We start from the raw sequence: 15868 nt of genomic DNA, 5'->3' as shown, positions 1-15868 counted from the left end.
CATTACCGGCAAAGAATGAAGAGACAAGCTAGCAGGAAGTGTTTCAACCGGGCTGATAGATTTTAATGGAGATCAATGATTCAAACAAATGTGTCACATATGTTCAGCACGTCCTACGCCAAATACACATGAACCTCTGTGCACAAGCACTGACTGTCATTGTTATGTAAAAAAAAGCCCTCTCTTGCTCCTGCTTGGAATGGAAATCATCCACAAGAGTTAAGCTCAAGGTATATCTGGTATATTTCGGATTTCACACGAGGATTCAAAATGTCATTGAAAGTAAATTTTCAGAGTTTGGTATACTTGTCCAAACTACAGCTCTTATAAAATTGGTTACAATGCAAGACATTTCAATCCAAAATATAAAAGCACAATTAAAACAGATGTCGGAATAGAAAATACAAAAATAGTTTATCCTCATACATTAATAAACTTCCTTGAGTACATTTACACTTCAGTTTTGACCATATTGGCACTCGTGCCATATTTGTGCTACAAATACATTCTGTTTTGTCTGAGATGTTTTACAGTCAGGATTTCAGTAAAGGCACTGATTGACAATAGCATAGCAAAGGAAAGCAAACAACACACTTACCCAGTTCTCAGACGTAAAAACATACTTGAAAACATTCTTTTCCTTCATTTCCTTCAAAAAAGTCACAACCAGTGTTTCCCTGGTACACATTTTCCCTCTCATATTTCCACACCTTATCTTCATGTGAATAGTAAATCAGAAATGATACCAACAAATGTAGATTCATTAGTCCAGTTTTATTTCCAGTTTAGATCTCACCGTAAGTCAAACTGGTTTGTACTCCCTATGAGCCTTTGATGTCACTACTTTGAATCCATGCCCATTCATGCAAAGAAAAAAGTAGTGGTTTTGTATACGCAAAATACTGGACATCATCTAACCAATGAAGAAACACCATTTAAAGTTAAAGTAGTGAATTCATCAGCTGATTTCTTTATTTCTTGCCTTTTGCATTCTGGCAGCTAGATATCCTGCTAGCTGTTTCTGCAATATATCTAAGGAACACCACCCTGTTTCAACATCTTGGACTAGTTTGTGTAGTTGTGTATAGTGAGCCTCTAATCAGATCTGGATTATCCAATAAGCATAAGATAGTAGGCACTGTGCCTACTATTGGGGGTCTATGAAAAATTGAAGGCCTACAAAGACACCTATGCTCTCTGACATTTTTGTTATTAAAGCTTCAAACTAGCTACTACAAAGCAATTAGTACAAATTAGCATCAACATAAAATGGGAAACTCAAGTGCTTGTCAGCACTATGAAATTGGTACCGGTGTCTATGAGGAGAGCCTATAGAACAGCGCCTAGGGAACACTGGTGCCTAGGGCATATGGAACACTTGCACCTAGGGCCTACCAAACATTGGTGTCTAAGGCCTACAAAACCATGAAAGTTGCAACTAGGACCGAGAGAACACTGGTGCCAGGGGCCAACTGATGTCATAGGGCCTACGGAACACTTGTGCCTATGACCTACGGAACACTGGTGCCTCTAGGGCCTACAGACACTTAAACACTTAATCAAGCCTTGCTTGTGTCAGTAGACCTTGCCAGTTTGGCCAACTAGTGGAACTGAGCCAATAGTGTAAACCTGTTTCATGTCAAACCTTACTCCAGTAATGAGTTCAGAGTCTTTGTGTACACTGAAGAATGAATAAATAAAAGAATAACTTATCCTAAGGAAACTTATGACTGGTGGTATTCATACTGAAATCAGCAGTGAATTCTTCTGACATCCCCGGAGAGTTTACAAAGCAATATTATTTGACAGTCACATTAACACATTGATATTCGTCACTGTTTTAACAGAGACAAACATGCCAAAAAACATCAGTTTTTCAAATGTCTGTTTTTTGGCAAAATTAACCACACTTTCTGATGTGGACAAGTTGGTGAAATCATTTTTGGCCAAAACTATTCAAGTCAACTTAAAAACTGCATTTTTTGTTTCAATGAAAGGACAAAGCGTGTGCTCCATAGAGATTGTGTTCAGCAATAAAGGGCACAACTCTCTCTTCATGGGACAAAGTTGACTAGAACTTTGTGCAAATATAATAACTTTGCACCTGATGCACGCAATACCAAAAGTACGCACATTTTTGCATTTTCACAAGGCATGCATTTGAGGTGAATAATCCTTAATTACAGTCAAATTATGGGTTGGAAAGTCTGTTTTTGTGCATTTGAAACATTTTGAAGTCAATCTTTGAGAATTTTCTGTCATAAAAAGTGACCAAATTCACATTTACGTGATTTTCTTGAAAGTTTACTTTTACACTGCATAGAGAGTTTTTGTCTCTGTGAAACAGTTACAAATTGTTCTTAGAAATCACATTTCATAAAATGTCAGTTCGGCTGACATTATGATAAACTGCTAAATAGTCAGTTACTTTTTGAAAAAAGTACAATTTACTTGAGGGAAAAAAATAAGAATCTAAGCTATAATGCACCTGTAACAGTCAAAGCAGACTGTGCATGCACATGTAAATAAATCAACTCAGAAAACAAGTAAATGAAGGACTAAAGATAATAATGCACATAAACACTTCCAACTTTCATGATAGATACTCATCTGCTTATCAGGATTAAGTACACTCTGAGTGAATAGTTATTTCACTTTGGCTTATTTTGTCCCTTATTTTGGCCAATCAGAATTGATTAAACTACAATCACAAATTTTGTTTGTTTTTGTTTATGGACTTAGTTTGTATGGTTTTCAAATTAATCTTTTATTATTTCCTTTTAGATAAAATTTGTTCATTGCATTTTCTTTGATTACTAAATAAAGTTTCTCCTTTGAAAAAGTAAAAGTAAATAGTTAGAAATGTAAAACTGTTATTCAAAATGTTCACTAATTGTTGACATTACCTTATGTCATTGTGATTTAGCCACATCAGGTCTGAGCTCATCAAAATTGTGCAAAAAATCTCAACCTACACCAAGTTTTCTCATTTCAATTTGTAATGCCTTATTCATTTGAACACTCCTTTTAAATAGGACCGACATATACATGTAGCTTGTACTGACCATGATGTCTATTGGCCACTTGTTTGCTTTGACACGTAGTTGTTCATGTAATGAGTTTGCCTGTATTACACAGCATGGCTAGTTTATTTGTCCTGACCTTGAAGCCATTTGGGTTTGCCTTTACGAACAACGCCACGCTCTTTTAACTCTGTCTCTAGCTGCCCCTGCAAAAGAATCACACAGCAGAAAGTGGTACTTACAAATACTGCAGGTTTTCCACACTCCAGTATGAAGTTTCACATTTTGGAAGAGATATAAGTATCTCAAATGGTGGCCCAAACATTTCACCAAATTGTCAATGGAATCCAATTTTATATGCCAAATCTAATGCTCCAAGAAATACATGTATTTTGGACTAGTAACACTCTGGTGTCATATATGGAGTCGTGTCTGGGGTCATGTCTAGGTGTTACTCAAATGGTTGTCATGTGCATGTTACACACTCAGGTCACGGGTATCCTTACCCCAGAAGTATGAGGCTCTTTTTTCCACCTCTTAAAGAGGCAAAGCAACAAGCCCCATTAAAGGTACCCCTTCATCAGTTTTATATGTAGGCTTGCTTGATATTAAAGCAAATGCCACTTGAGAAAGAAATTGATGGTGTACTCCGCACCTCGACACGCAAGTAGAAACATGTACATATATGATGCATGGCCTCAACTTCAGAAGCCTTGAAGCTCTCAAGCTAGGGTGCATGAAGACTAAGAGACTTTGTGGTATGCATACCACACTAGTGTGAAGAATTGTACCAATACAAGAAAACTTATGATGTCATTTGCAAACCCTCTATACATCAAAGACTGGCATTACCATTTGACACAAACTCAAAACTTAGGCTAAATGTGCATACACGTAGTGTAGCACCAAAGACTTGCCCAACCTTTGTTTTCATTAAACATACTGCAGAAACGGAGACTAGTGTTGCATATTATTTGAAGTGTTCTACCTTTATAGCTGCACCAACATTGTTCAAATCCAGCAGGAATGTGTCATGGCCGTAGATGGAATCCAGCTCATAGTAAGTCACCCCATCATTGCCTGCATCATGTCAAAGACAAAGCAAATCTATCAAATCTCTGCAGTGGATCAGGATCAGATCCACCTTTCTTGATCCTCCTCTGGAGCAGGCTACAGATCCCCCAATTGATGGATCAGATCCTGTAATTGGCAGGTCACGATCAGATGGGAATGCAAAAGGTGGATCTGATCCAGCAATTTGACCTGTCAACATCTGTCCCTGCACGAGTGGCGCGAAACTTTTGTGGTCTGATTAACAAAGAAATACATTTTTTGGCGTGTAGCTCATGTGAAATTTTAACGTGCACTGCATGCACAATAAACAACTGCTGAACTACGAGCTTGCAAAATGTGTCACCACGCATGCCCAATGCATGCATGCCGCGATGTGTGCCTTGCCCTTTCACAATTTTCGTTGCGCATTCGTCCGTTTCTTAAACTTTTTCATTTGTGTAATTTCACTTGCTCTCCATCAAAAACTGATTTCGTGTTAGCGTATAGCCCACAGCATGTGACAGAGTATCAAAAATGGAAGCAAAGTTTGAAGAGCCAACGTACTAGGCTGAACATTCGGTCCGATTCAAGGTCGTCACGTCAGTAGAACTCTGCACCCAGAACACCGCAGGGTCACACGCATGCCGCCCCAGCATGCCACACTGCCACAGAGTGCGCGCTCAGCAAGCTAGCACATGTGCAATACTGAACTCAGTGACCTTTCGGGCTCGACATTTCCGTCCGAAAAGGTAGATCAAGCACTAGTGGGAACGCGACTTGTGGTTTTGTTGCAATAAGATAACGATCACACCAAAATGCTGGATCAAGATCCACGTTTTCCCAATTCAAGTGGGAACGCGCTGTTCCACACTGCCACACTCCCTCCCCTGTCCACACCTTCTTTTGTAATGCCTATCCCCCCCTGGTCCTTTGTTCTCCATTCCCTTAACCTGTGTTCCCCACCGTCACTTATCTTTCTGCTTAACTCTTAACACACTTGTTTCTGTTCCCAACCCATTTGCCTCAAAGAAAGATTCTACTAGGATTAAAAATGTCAAGCCTTCTCACTACACTTTATTGGCCCATGTAAAGCTTATGGAAGGAACGTCTGAAGTAATCCTCCTATGTGCTTAGCCTTTTGACTCTCTTCCTGATTTTCTATTCTGCTTACAGAACTGAAAATAAGCAGCTGAACCCTCCTTAAGTCAGGGTCACTGTGTTCCACATTTTGTTGCACAAAACAAACCGTCTGATCTCATGCATTTTAAAGGGTAAAATTTGGCTCTACTCACAAATGAGCCCAGTGTAATATACAGTGTGTCTAAAAAGTGAAAATGCCAAAAACAGTTCCATCAAGAGCACTGTTAGTTCCAACTGGGAACATCCATCATTTTTTTTTAAGAACAATGCATGCTGTCTATGTATGTGCATTCTAATCTAGGAACCCCTTCTTTGTAATTCAAATATGCAGGATGTATATATGCAACTCCCATCAGGAACACACAGCATTCTTAAGGAGCATTCCTGTGGGAACAGGAACATTCCAACTTTGGGAATATTAAGTAATAGAGGTACCCTATGAGATCTGACAACAGTGTTTATTTGAAATCCTATGTACTAACCTGATTCTTGTAGCAAGTTAGCCAATTGCCTCTGCTGAGTAACAGGCATCAGGATGTCTGACTTGGCACCCATCACCATCACAGGACATTTCACTCTTGCTAAGCCTTCTAGAAGAGATGGGAAACCTTCCCCAATGTCAAAGAAATCCATAGCCTACAACAAAGAAACCAGATAAGTAGATTTCAATCCATGATATAGTGCACGATCTCAGCCACATTTGTCACACAGAGGTCATGTTTCCCAACTTCATGGTCGTGCATACACTGCACATTATCATCATCATCATGTAGCTTATCTTTACCCTAAAGTTTTCACATGCAATGCCACACAAATGGAACTGAAATCCCCATTAGAAACTTTTCTTTATCTACCCGAAAGTCACATACATGTACATCTCACCCAATACTACACACTGTGAAGGCCTCCTGCCAAAAATACTGTTTAACGAAATGCGTAGACCAGTGAGCTTTTTCCAACGGTGTAGTTAGACAAATGGCCTCATAACAAACTTGCTGACAAACTGTGAATAGTTTTATGACACGTATATTTCCCCTCAAACTTCTTTCCAAATCTCCTGAATACGCACAAACGGGTAGTACCTCTAGGCAAGTGTGAAAAATAGCCGAGCAACATACTAAAGTTTGTTTTATCCTCTAATTTCCCGTGTCAAGGACAAAATCTGGAAAGTACTGTATAATTATTCCAAAAATGAAATTCCAAGAGCACATCAAGTTCAATTTTTTTTAGACTCATAACTACTGGCACATATTGCCTTACCTTGGACAGATATAAGAGTGAGTTGGGATCATACTTGACACTGAATTGTTCTCCTTGGTGCTCTATGTAACGCTCAATCTCAAAATGTGGACACAGCGAAGGGGGTTCATCGCTGATGGTTGATCGAGCAAACCGATTCAACCACTCTGCACCACTTCGGTATGTAACAGTGCCCAGCTCTCTGCATGACAGAGATTGGCAAGTAAAACAGCAGTCACATTACTGTATAGAGGAAAATACTCTCAACAACCAAACGTGCCTGGCACTGATACAACTTACAAACACATGCAATTTACCTGATATAGGATTTTCTGGGTATAAGGTGTATGTCATATTAAAAGAGTAACTGGGTGATGTGGATACCTTACAAGCTTCATGCCCATTCTAGGGTGTGATATGCCTCAGCAAACATTAGGTAAACATCCCTCTAAAACCCAACCCCAGTGAACACACAGGCCACTGGGGTTGGTACACACCAAATTCACAAATCCTGTAGTTAACCACTCCCAGAAGATTAAAATGCTTATCAGCATCAATCACATTGGGGGGCTCTACCTGGGGCCTGATGTAAAGCACATCATTTCTCTGTGAAATGCATTTATTGAGTTGGTTAAACAGAAATATAAAATAGTAAAAGTCACAACATGTTATTTTATTCATGTTTTTGAACCATGAAAATCAACCATGGGGAAGCTGAGAACGATCTTCTTTGCAGCAGCATAGGCCTATTTAGGAAACTGACCAGAAAATTATCGGGTGTGCATGAATGCACAGTACATGCAATCCTGGCATTTCTGACATGGAAAGCTTTGTACTGTACCTAAGAAAACACCAAAACAACCAATGAATATGCAAATAGACCCTAGCTTTTGTTACCAAACTCAATGAAATCTTCAATTCGTATCTCGCTACATAGGTTCTATCATTTTCAAAAACTGCCTGCCTGGCATTTCGTTTCCCACTGCACTTCAGACAAGAATATGTATGCTCCACTAGTAGGCCTACTTGTGAAATGGTTCCCGGCACAGCCCATTTAGGAAATTGCCATTTTAGCACAAGGAAACCAGCGTAACCACACTGCATGTTGTGTGCAAGTTTTGAATGTTGACTCACGGACATGCAGCAAAACTTGATTTCATTTCACGATTCTTCTTCCAGTAAGAACTTTCCAAAATGTGCAACAGGGAAGAAAAGGAACATAATTTCAATAAAATGTAGGAATATCTGTGGAATAGTTTCCTTGATGTTACAATTTTGAGCGAACATTCAGGGGCAAATTCTTCAGAGTTCAGTTACTAATAACCTCCTCTAGTTTTCATTTGATTTCTGATGTACATGAAATCTTCAACATATACTTGTCAGTATCACACGAGGCTTGTAATTCATCAATGGACGGGTTTTTCTTCTTTTTTTTAAATGTATGTTATCTGTCAAAATTATCCAATATCTTCGAAACATCCATGCACACATACTGTAGTATCCAACAGGCACTGAAGGTAGTTCCTGGCCTGTGGCACTGATTGTTTGGTCAAGAAATTAAGGGTGATTAATCTGTGATGTACTTGGAGTTGTGTTTACTTAGGTACTTCCCCCTGTGTGTGAATTTGGTGTGTGAAAGTGCCTCAGTTTTTAAGAGGGCTGTTTTTGTCATGAAAAAAATTCCTTGCCTTGCAAGAATCAGTTCGTAGTTGACTGTCCATCCTCAGGCAGGAGGAGGCACCATAGCATGACAGCTAGCATCCACCCTAGCCTAGTAAGAATCAGTACCTACTCATACCTTGCAAGCTTCATGCCCATTCTGGGGTATGAAACACCATAGTAATGCCCTCTAGCCCAATTAGGATCAGTCATGATTGCTCGACGCTGTAGATACCGCATGGCTATTGTTGATGGATGAGTTTGAGCGCACGACGAGATACAGATAGCTCTATATTAAAAGGAAACTGTTAATATGAGACGTCAAGGTAAACACGAAGAAACTGTATGCTCATTTCAGTGAGCCTCTAGGGCAACGACTCCTACAGAAATCTCTGGGACTGCACTTTTAAAAGTTACACTGCATCTGATAAATATATTTCTGGAGTATGACTCTCAGACTTGTGCAATGCTTTAAACACAGGATTTTGGTGCAATACGTTTTGTGCCAGACAATCCCCAAATTGATGTTGATGTTACCACAGTGGAAATAACATGTCTCTAAAGAGACAGTGTTCTGATAACACGGTTAATGGGGGGGGTTCTTTGGGTAAAGCAATTTAGCATGAATTCACAAATTACATTTACATCATTATTCAAAAAAGTACCTGCCAACTCTGTCTGGATACAGTGCCGCAGCCATCAATGATGTCATTCCTCCCATAGAGGAACCAACGCTAGCATGCACCTGATTAGTAAAAATAACAGTCAAATGTTGTTAACCGTTCACTTGGGTATGCCACTGATGCTGTATTTACCTCATGCACATTATGACAAGCTTTTGTTAATGTACTGGCAGCTAGCCTGCTATGCTGTACATGTCAATGACTGACTCTTCACAGTAACAAAAGTTCCTTACAGGAACAATGGAAAGCACACATAACACCAGCACACAATCATGCCAATCAATCTGTGACATTACACTTGACAAAACTGCTGATTGGCTAGAACGTGCGTCAGCATGATGCATATTTGAAATCTCACTCAGGTTTTTAAATGCATCTTCAACCTATCATATATTGTGTGATCTCAGTAGGAACAGTCCCACATAAACCCACTGAGTTCAAGTTTTATCGTGCACAATAACCTTTATCACTCACTACCCGTACGTAAATAAGAGCAATGCCTTGATGACGTACCATCCCCAAACAAAACGTGCCACTGAGGCTATCTTGTATTATGAATGACATCAAAGTAAAACCCTGGCACTCACCTGATGAATCTGAAGGTCATCTAAAAGCATGAAAGAGGAATGGACGATGTCTTCAATGGTTACCATAGGAAAGTGTGTACCATACGGCTTGTCTGATAGTGGATTCACTGACGATGGACCACTGAAAGTTGAAGTTGAATATCATCATAAAACAAAGCACTGAATCAAAGTTCCTAATCTGTATTTAAAAGATTGAAGGACACAGAGTTTGAAAAATCGCTTGAAGTCCAAATCCAATTTATTAACAAGATGACCTGTTTGTTTTGTTAGTAGCACATGCCTCGTACACACAGAACAAACACAATCAAATCAACCACTTTTCCCTAGATTTAGTGCAAACCAACATTTTCATTTTTGTCAACACATTTAAGAAGATCGGTTGTCCATGAAATGGCCTTTAAAAACCCTTTGTTTAGCTATCCATGGAAATGTGATTACTTCAACTGCTGCCAGCACAGTGAACTGTTAGGTGCTGAGAAATTTGTGAAAAAGCTGGAAACTAATCCTCTTGGGCCAGTAGCGTACAGTTGGGTCTCATGAAAAAATCACTGAAATATCCCTGGTAGAATTAGTCAAATAAGCCTATGTAAACATCCTAGACACATTACTGGCAAAGCGGTATTTGAATGAGAATTTTAAGGACAAGATATTCAAAGTGTTCTGCTACCAGTTATTGGCATGTGGAGTGTGTGCTCCACAACGTTGCACAGAGCGCAGCTAAGGTGGGGTACAGTGTATGTACATGTAGAGTGAAATTTCTACTGCGAAATGCGGACTCATTGGATTATGATGCACACACCTATCAACTATAAGGGTTTAAGTCCATAGAATAACATTTGAATTTCATGTTAAACTAGGAAAATTGGAGTTGATAGGCCCATGACCAGAACAAATGGCTGTCTAGAGTATTCAGTACACGTATGTAAATGATGCTTATCAGTCTCAAATTGTGCTAGGAGAAAACCATTCTCAATTTGTTATGAGCATGTAGCTTACCTTGACCCATAGCAACCACCCAGGGCATTGAAGCAGATTACAAAGAACTTCTCAGTGTCAATGGAACAGCCTGGTCCAACAAATTTCTCCCACCAGCCTGGAGTCTTGTTGTCCTGTATGCAGAAAATCACAACAGTCCAATTATGACTGTGACAGGGCTGGGGCCAGCATTATTTCACCATCCTTTGGCTACTTCTGCCTTGGGAATGACTGTCAGGATTGGCATTTAAGTCAATGAGTGATCTGGCACAACTTTTTCGAAATCGTTGGAACAAATCTTCTTTTCTGTCATTCTTTCCATCTTTATTTTTCCGGCCAAACATTTTCTCCACGGCTGTTCTCCAAGACTGTTTCAGATAGGAACTTTAACTTTGAATATGTATCGGCCCTGATCCAAAGAGCTGAATATTATTTTGATGACATCAACAGATGTCAACTTTACAAGAACTTAAAGTTTGATATTTTCTTATATTTAAAAGTCGGTATAAAATCACCTGAATTTTTTTCTAAACGTTAATTACCTCATGGCTTTTAGCATGTGAACTAGCTGACATTCCAGTGTTCAGTATGACAACATTGCTTCTGTCCTGATTCAGCTCTCCCCAGGTCTCATAGGCAATGTGTAGCTCGGGTAGGACACCACCATATTTCATGTGAAAGGGCTCCTGTGAGTGAAAGACTTTATAGCCAGAGCTGATCTTGTGGTACTCTGGCTCTGGTCCTGCTGGTGGGCTAGAAAGGAGAAACAATAAACGAAAGCCATAAGCATGATCCATCAGCCTTTACAATGACATAGTGTTTGAAAGCAAGGTGGAAACACTGATCTTATGAATGCCTACATGAATGTCATGAAGATCTCTCTCATTCCTGTCTACAGTTTTGTTATAAAGATCCTTCGCATATCTGGATGCAAGGCTCCTAAAGGACCACAAGCACCAGACAGTAGGTACCCAACACCAATTTGACGACAGGTTCATCTAGGCATGAGGAGAAAAGTCTCAAGAGTACCCATCCTTTGATTGGCCTTGAACCTTTAAAGATGCTATATAAAGGTACATGTATATTCTTTTTTTGTACACTTCTTATTTTTCAACATTCCATCTAATGGACCAATACTTTCTACATGAGCCCTGAAATGGTTTAAAGGACATTGGAGAGAAAGTAAAACGGGGCCAGTTCCACCTTATAATAATTCTAAAATCTGTGGCACCAAAAAGAAGTCTACAGAAGGCATCAGGCAAGAGAAGAAACACATGAATAAGAGTGGAAGTACATGAATATTGATCTTTGATATACAATAAGCAACAATCCCTCTAACTTACAGCCTTGATAAACATGGGAAATCTGTCTCCAGTCCTTTGAACAGCAACTCTTTGTCGTAGTCAGGCACTTCAAGTTGAGGCAGAGGATGACTGGCTGCACTAGAAGCTGGAGAAGAGTCTGCTTTCCCCGTGACTGGCTCCGTTGTCTGCTTGCCACTGGCCTGAGCTTCCTCTTGCTGACACCATCTACTTGAATGACTGAGAGGTCGGTTCAGCTGCAACTGTGGCATCTGTGTACATTTGAATGTAGCCATAGATTGGTGTGTTGAGGCACCTGCATGGGTACAGCTTACGCTGTGCACTTTCCTCATCCCGAGTTGACTCGGACTGAAATCCAGTAACGGCCCATCAGTGTTGAGGGCTTGAACGGTGCCCAAGCTACGATGCACCAGTCTTCGTAGTGCAGCTACAGTTTGGGAGGTCATTATTGTTCCTGTGAGTGACAACAAAATAAACTTGAATTCTATCTCGAAACCTCACTGTATAAAATGTATCCCTAGTCAATCGGATGCACACACCTCACACATGCACCACTGTACATGTTTGAATGGGTCATTCCCACAATGTCCTATTGCTTCAACCTTCTCATCTTAGGAGATCAATCTCTGTGGACTCCTGTATAATGTACATGTACATGTACATGGTGACATGTATATACAGTAACAGATGGTACATGTACAATGCAAACACGTGTACTGTACTGAGATGATGACACAGCACTTCTGTATAATGACTAAGCATTTTCTGATACTTACACATAAGAACATGTACAGTGTATGTCCATTTGTAGGCAGGAGTATACCTGGTATATTTGAAGAATGGTGCAGTTGTTGCCATATATCCATATTTGTGTGTGTGTTTTATTAAATCTCCATTTTCTGTACACCCACCCAAAATTAATACATTTGAAAAATTTGCATGCAGGTATACACATAACCAATTGCATAAATTAATAAAAATTAATTATATAAATTTACAAATATTTCATTTAAAATTAATGGTAGGATGGTAGAATCACTAGAGGATGCAATTGAGGATGATGGTAGAACCATGGAGAATGGCAGAACCATGGAGGATGATAGAACCATGGAGGATGGTAGAACCATGGAGGATGGTAGAACCATTACTACAGACATTAATACAGTGAAAGTACGGCAACAATGGCCCAAGTAAAAATACAAACCAACGTTGTAAAAAAAAATGCAGTCACAACAGAAAGAGTGCTTCATGGTAGGCCTCAACCTTAGCACTAGACTGGAGAATAAATTCTAGTAAAAATTGCTACGGCTAGTAAAATGCATTCTTTAAAGGCAGTGTATAGGATTTGCAAGATCTTAACAACGGGACTGTCAAATTATCTCAAAATATCTTACTGTAAAGTACATGTAAGTACGTAATAATGTCAGACAATCTATAAAATCTTACCACCAGGAATGCTGTCCTTTCCGAGAAAAGATGTGTTAAGATGCAAATAACAAGTGCATAATCCACAAGTTGTTTCAATCAAATTTCATCAAAAGTCTGTTTGTCAAACACAATCAGACTTAAAATAATTTATGACACCTGACAGACTTGGTCCCCTATTTTTATACATTTATTGATGACAAAAATCACATCAAAACCATGCTTCAGTGATCTTTCAAACATCAAAAGTCAAAGCCAACTCAACTGTCCTGTATACCCTATGTTGATCATTGATAAAATTCTCCACAATAAAAGATGTTGTTTACACTTCCTCTGTCTGTCATAAGCCTTATCGCAAATATTGCATGGGTGATTTTGCACAATGGTAGTAAGGCATTGTGGGAAGGAAAAAGGGGTAATTTGTGCAAAATCACCTATGCAGTATTTGCGATTAATCAGATAAGGCTTATGCCTATCTCTGTGTCTTAATTACAGATCTTTGTCCGACTCCAGCAATTAAGTCCGGAAGAGGAACTGCTGAGGTACAAGACTGCATGTGGCTCAAATACAATGATGAGACTTCTGTCCACCCCCAAAAGTGACAGACTAAATTAATTACACCTATTTTTAATACCAAAACATATCCATAACTTCATTATACTAACAGCTATTGAGCTAAATTTGTTACCATTCAATTTCTTTTGAAATTCTCTTTCCAAGGGTACTAAATTTGTGGGGGTCAAACAAACCAACAACCTGAAAAGTGCCGGACTCCCTACCTATTACTTATGGGCATGTGGGATGATGAAAGGCTACAGCCTTACAGGCCTATGCCTACAAATAACCATGGAGGTAGATGAAATAACTTACCAAGCAGCGTGGACCTACATGCACGTCATAATTGGCCCAGGAACATCTAAAGCACAGCATGCAACTTCAATTCCTGCCTCATCGGCTGCAAACACACAGGCAAAGACCGGGGCGAGGGTCAGCTCAGGGCACACAATGCTGCGTGCATTTATGCGAATATCCGTTTACGGTTCATGTTTAGTTTATAGTTCATGCATGCACGGAGCCCGTGATCTGAGGTCGGCGGAATATGTGTGATCCTTTATTATATATTCCTCAACGTCGTGCCATTGAACTTACACGCACATATCGTACGTGGATCCTGCGGAACAGAAACAGCGACCTCGCGTGTCGAATGTTACCAACCTCAGACAAGGCGCCTAGTTTTTCTGTGATTCAACAAGTTTAACTTTAGTTTCAAATAATTGCCCCTACATTTGCTGGTATTTAAACGTGCGTCACACATTACTAACGTTGAAGACCTTGCTCCTGAGCCGGTCTTAAACGCACAAAACTAGTGCCTCAAACACAGAAAAAGTGTCAGCAATATGTTTTCAATCATACATCCCTCATAACTAAGTTTCGCCTCCTATATTGTGTCAACTACCTCTGTTAACTCAATTTTCAGCATTGCATTCAGGTACTGGTAGGGTTGCTGTTGTCCAGCTCAATTTGCGGCACCGAGTAGCACGGGTAGCAGGGGTAGTTTGGTTGACATCAAAAGTGACCACTGACCATCATGGCCAAACCTTCAAAGTACTACATTTCTAATTTGGAAAGACAAGGTGAGTTTCCGACTAAAATTTAAACTTTTAAAATAATAGCTCTAAGGTTGAATTATGAAGGCAGGTCCTTCGACTTTGATAAATGTGTCTATACATATAAAATCACATTTGCTGCATTCACAAATTGTATTGATATTTTAAGTGAACGAAAGAACTTCATCTTATCAAAACACCAATCAACTTTAAAGAATAACCTGCCAAAGTAAATAGGTTATTTACACTTATGAGTTTCTTCAGTGAAAAATACTCGAGGTTGGCCGTGGTTGAGTTCTGCTACTCTGCTGGCCTTGACAACAAACTCTGACCTTGGTAGGCTATTTCTAGTATGAGACGCCTGAATTTGGTACTGAGCAAAATCGCCTCTAACTTGTGAACATTCCATTAAAATCTGAGGGGTTGAAAACAACTAATCAACCAGAGAAACATCCATGGGGGCGAGCAACCCCCCCGGCACTTTGCCAAGTTTTGTATTTGTTTTTATTTACTTATTTATCTATTTATTGTCGAAACGATACTATCATTTTTCGGAGGGCTGAGGATTCTTTCACCGCTTAAATAAAATTTGACGTCGTTTCAAAATAGATTTAACCCCTACCCAAAACATGCCATCATTGCTAGTTTGGTTGTCAAGAACATTTTGATAGGCTGCAACCGCGAAGTCATTCGGAGCAAAAGTGGATTTCCACGTATGTCCAATAATCAATTACACATGCTGCTTCTGTCCAGTGTTATGGTACATTCATCCACCGTGCTCGGATATCCAGGAGAACGCACCGGATAAATGCACACGTTCTGCAAACGTGCCCATTTATCCAGTGTGCTGAATTATTATTATTTTCTATTTATTTGGCATAACACAAAAGCAAACAATACGAAACAGACAATGCAATATAGAACAATACAATACACAAAACAAAAGATTAACCCATGACACATGCCAGGAGTGGAAAAAAATTACTTAAAAACTGTGACCTAAGGACCTCAAACCCCGCTGCCCACTGGCAATAAAATAATATACATATTTAATTCGGGTCGCTCAGCGGGTTCTGGAGATCCGAGCACGAGGGGGTGAATGATACCGAATACTCCAGAGATATTTGCTAGTATTTAAAAACACAACCACTAAAA

General features: G+C 39.6%; 1 protein-coding gene across 1 annotated transcript; it reads right to left on the bottom strand.

Moving 5' to 3' along the window:
• Positions 1 to 39: 39 nt before the first annotated feature.
• Positions 40 to 14229, bottom strand: LOC110981569 (uncharacterized). Its single transcript, XM_022239221.2, has 11 exons — positions 13977 to 14229; positions 11703 to 12135; positions 10902 to 11112; positions 10381 to 10493; positions 9385 to 9505; positions 8780 to 8859; positions 8254 to 8403; positions 6477 to 6657; positions 5699 to 5852; positions 4012 to 4103; positions 40 to 3229 (listed from the first exon to the last, which is right to left on the bottom strand). Exons 2-11 carry the CDS (start codon positions 12125 to 12127, stop codon positions 3149 to 3151), a joined length of 1608 nt encoding a protein of 535 aa, XP_022094913.1. The 5' UTR covers positions 12128 to 12135; positions 13977 to 14229; the 3' UTR covers positions 40 to 3148.
• Positions 14230 to 15868: the final 1639 nt, after the last annotated feature.

This window comes from Acanthaster planci, linkage group LG11, assembly GCF_054643075.1.
Source record: "Acanthaster planci isolate LZ-2023a linkage group LG11, COTS_SCS, whole genome shotgun sequence".
In the NCBI taxonomy this organism is placed as follows: Eukaryota; Metazoa; Echinodermata; class Asteroidea; order Valvatida; family Acanthasteridae; genus Acanthaster; species Acanthaster planci.
The sequence above is the reverse complement of the archived record's forward strand: the minus strand, read 5'-3'. Positions and strand labels throughout refer to the sequence as shown.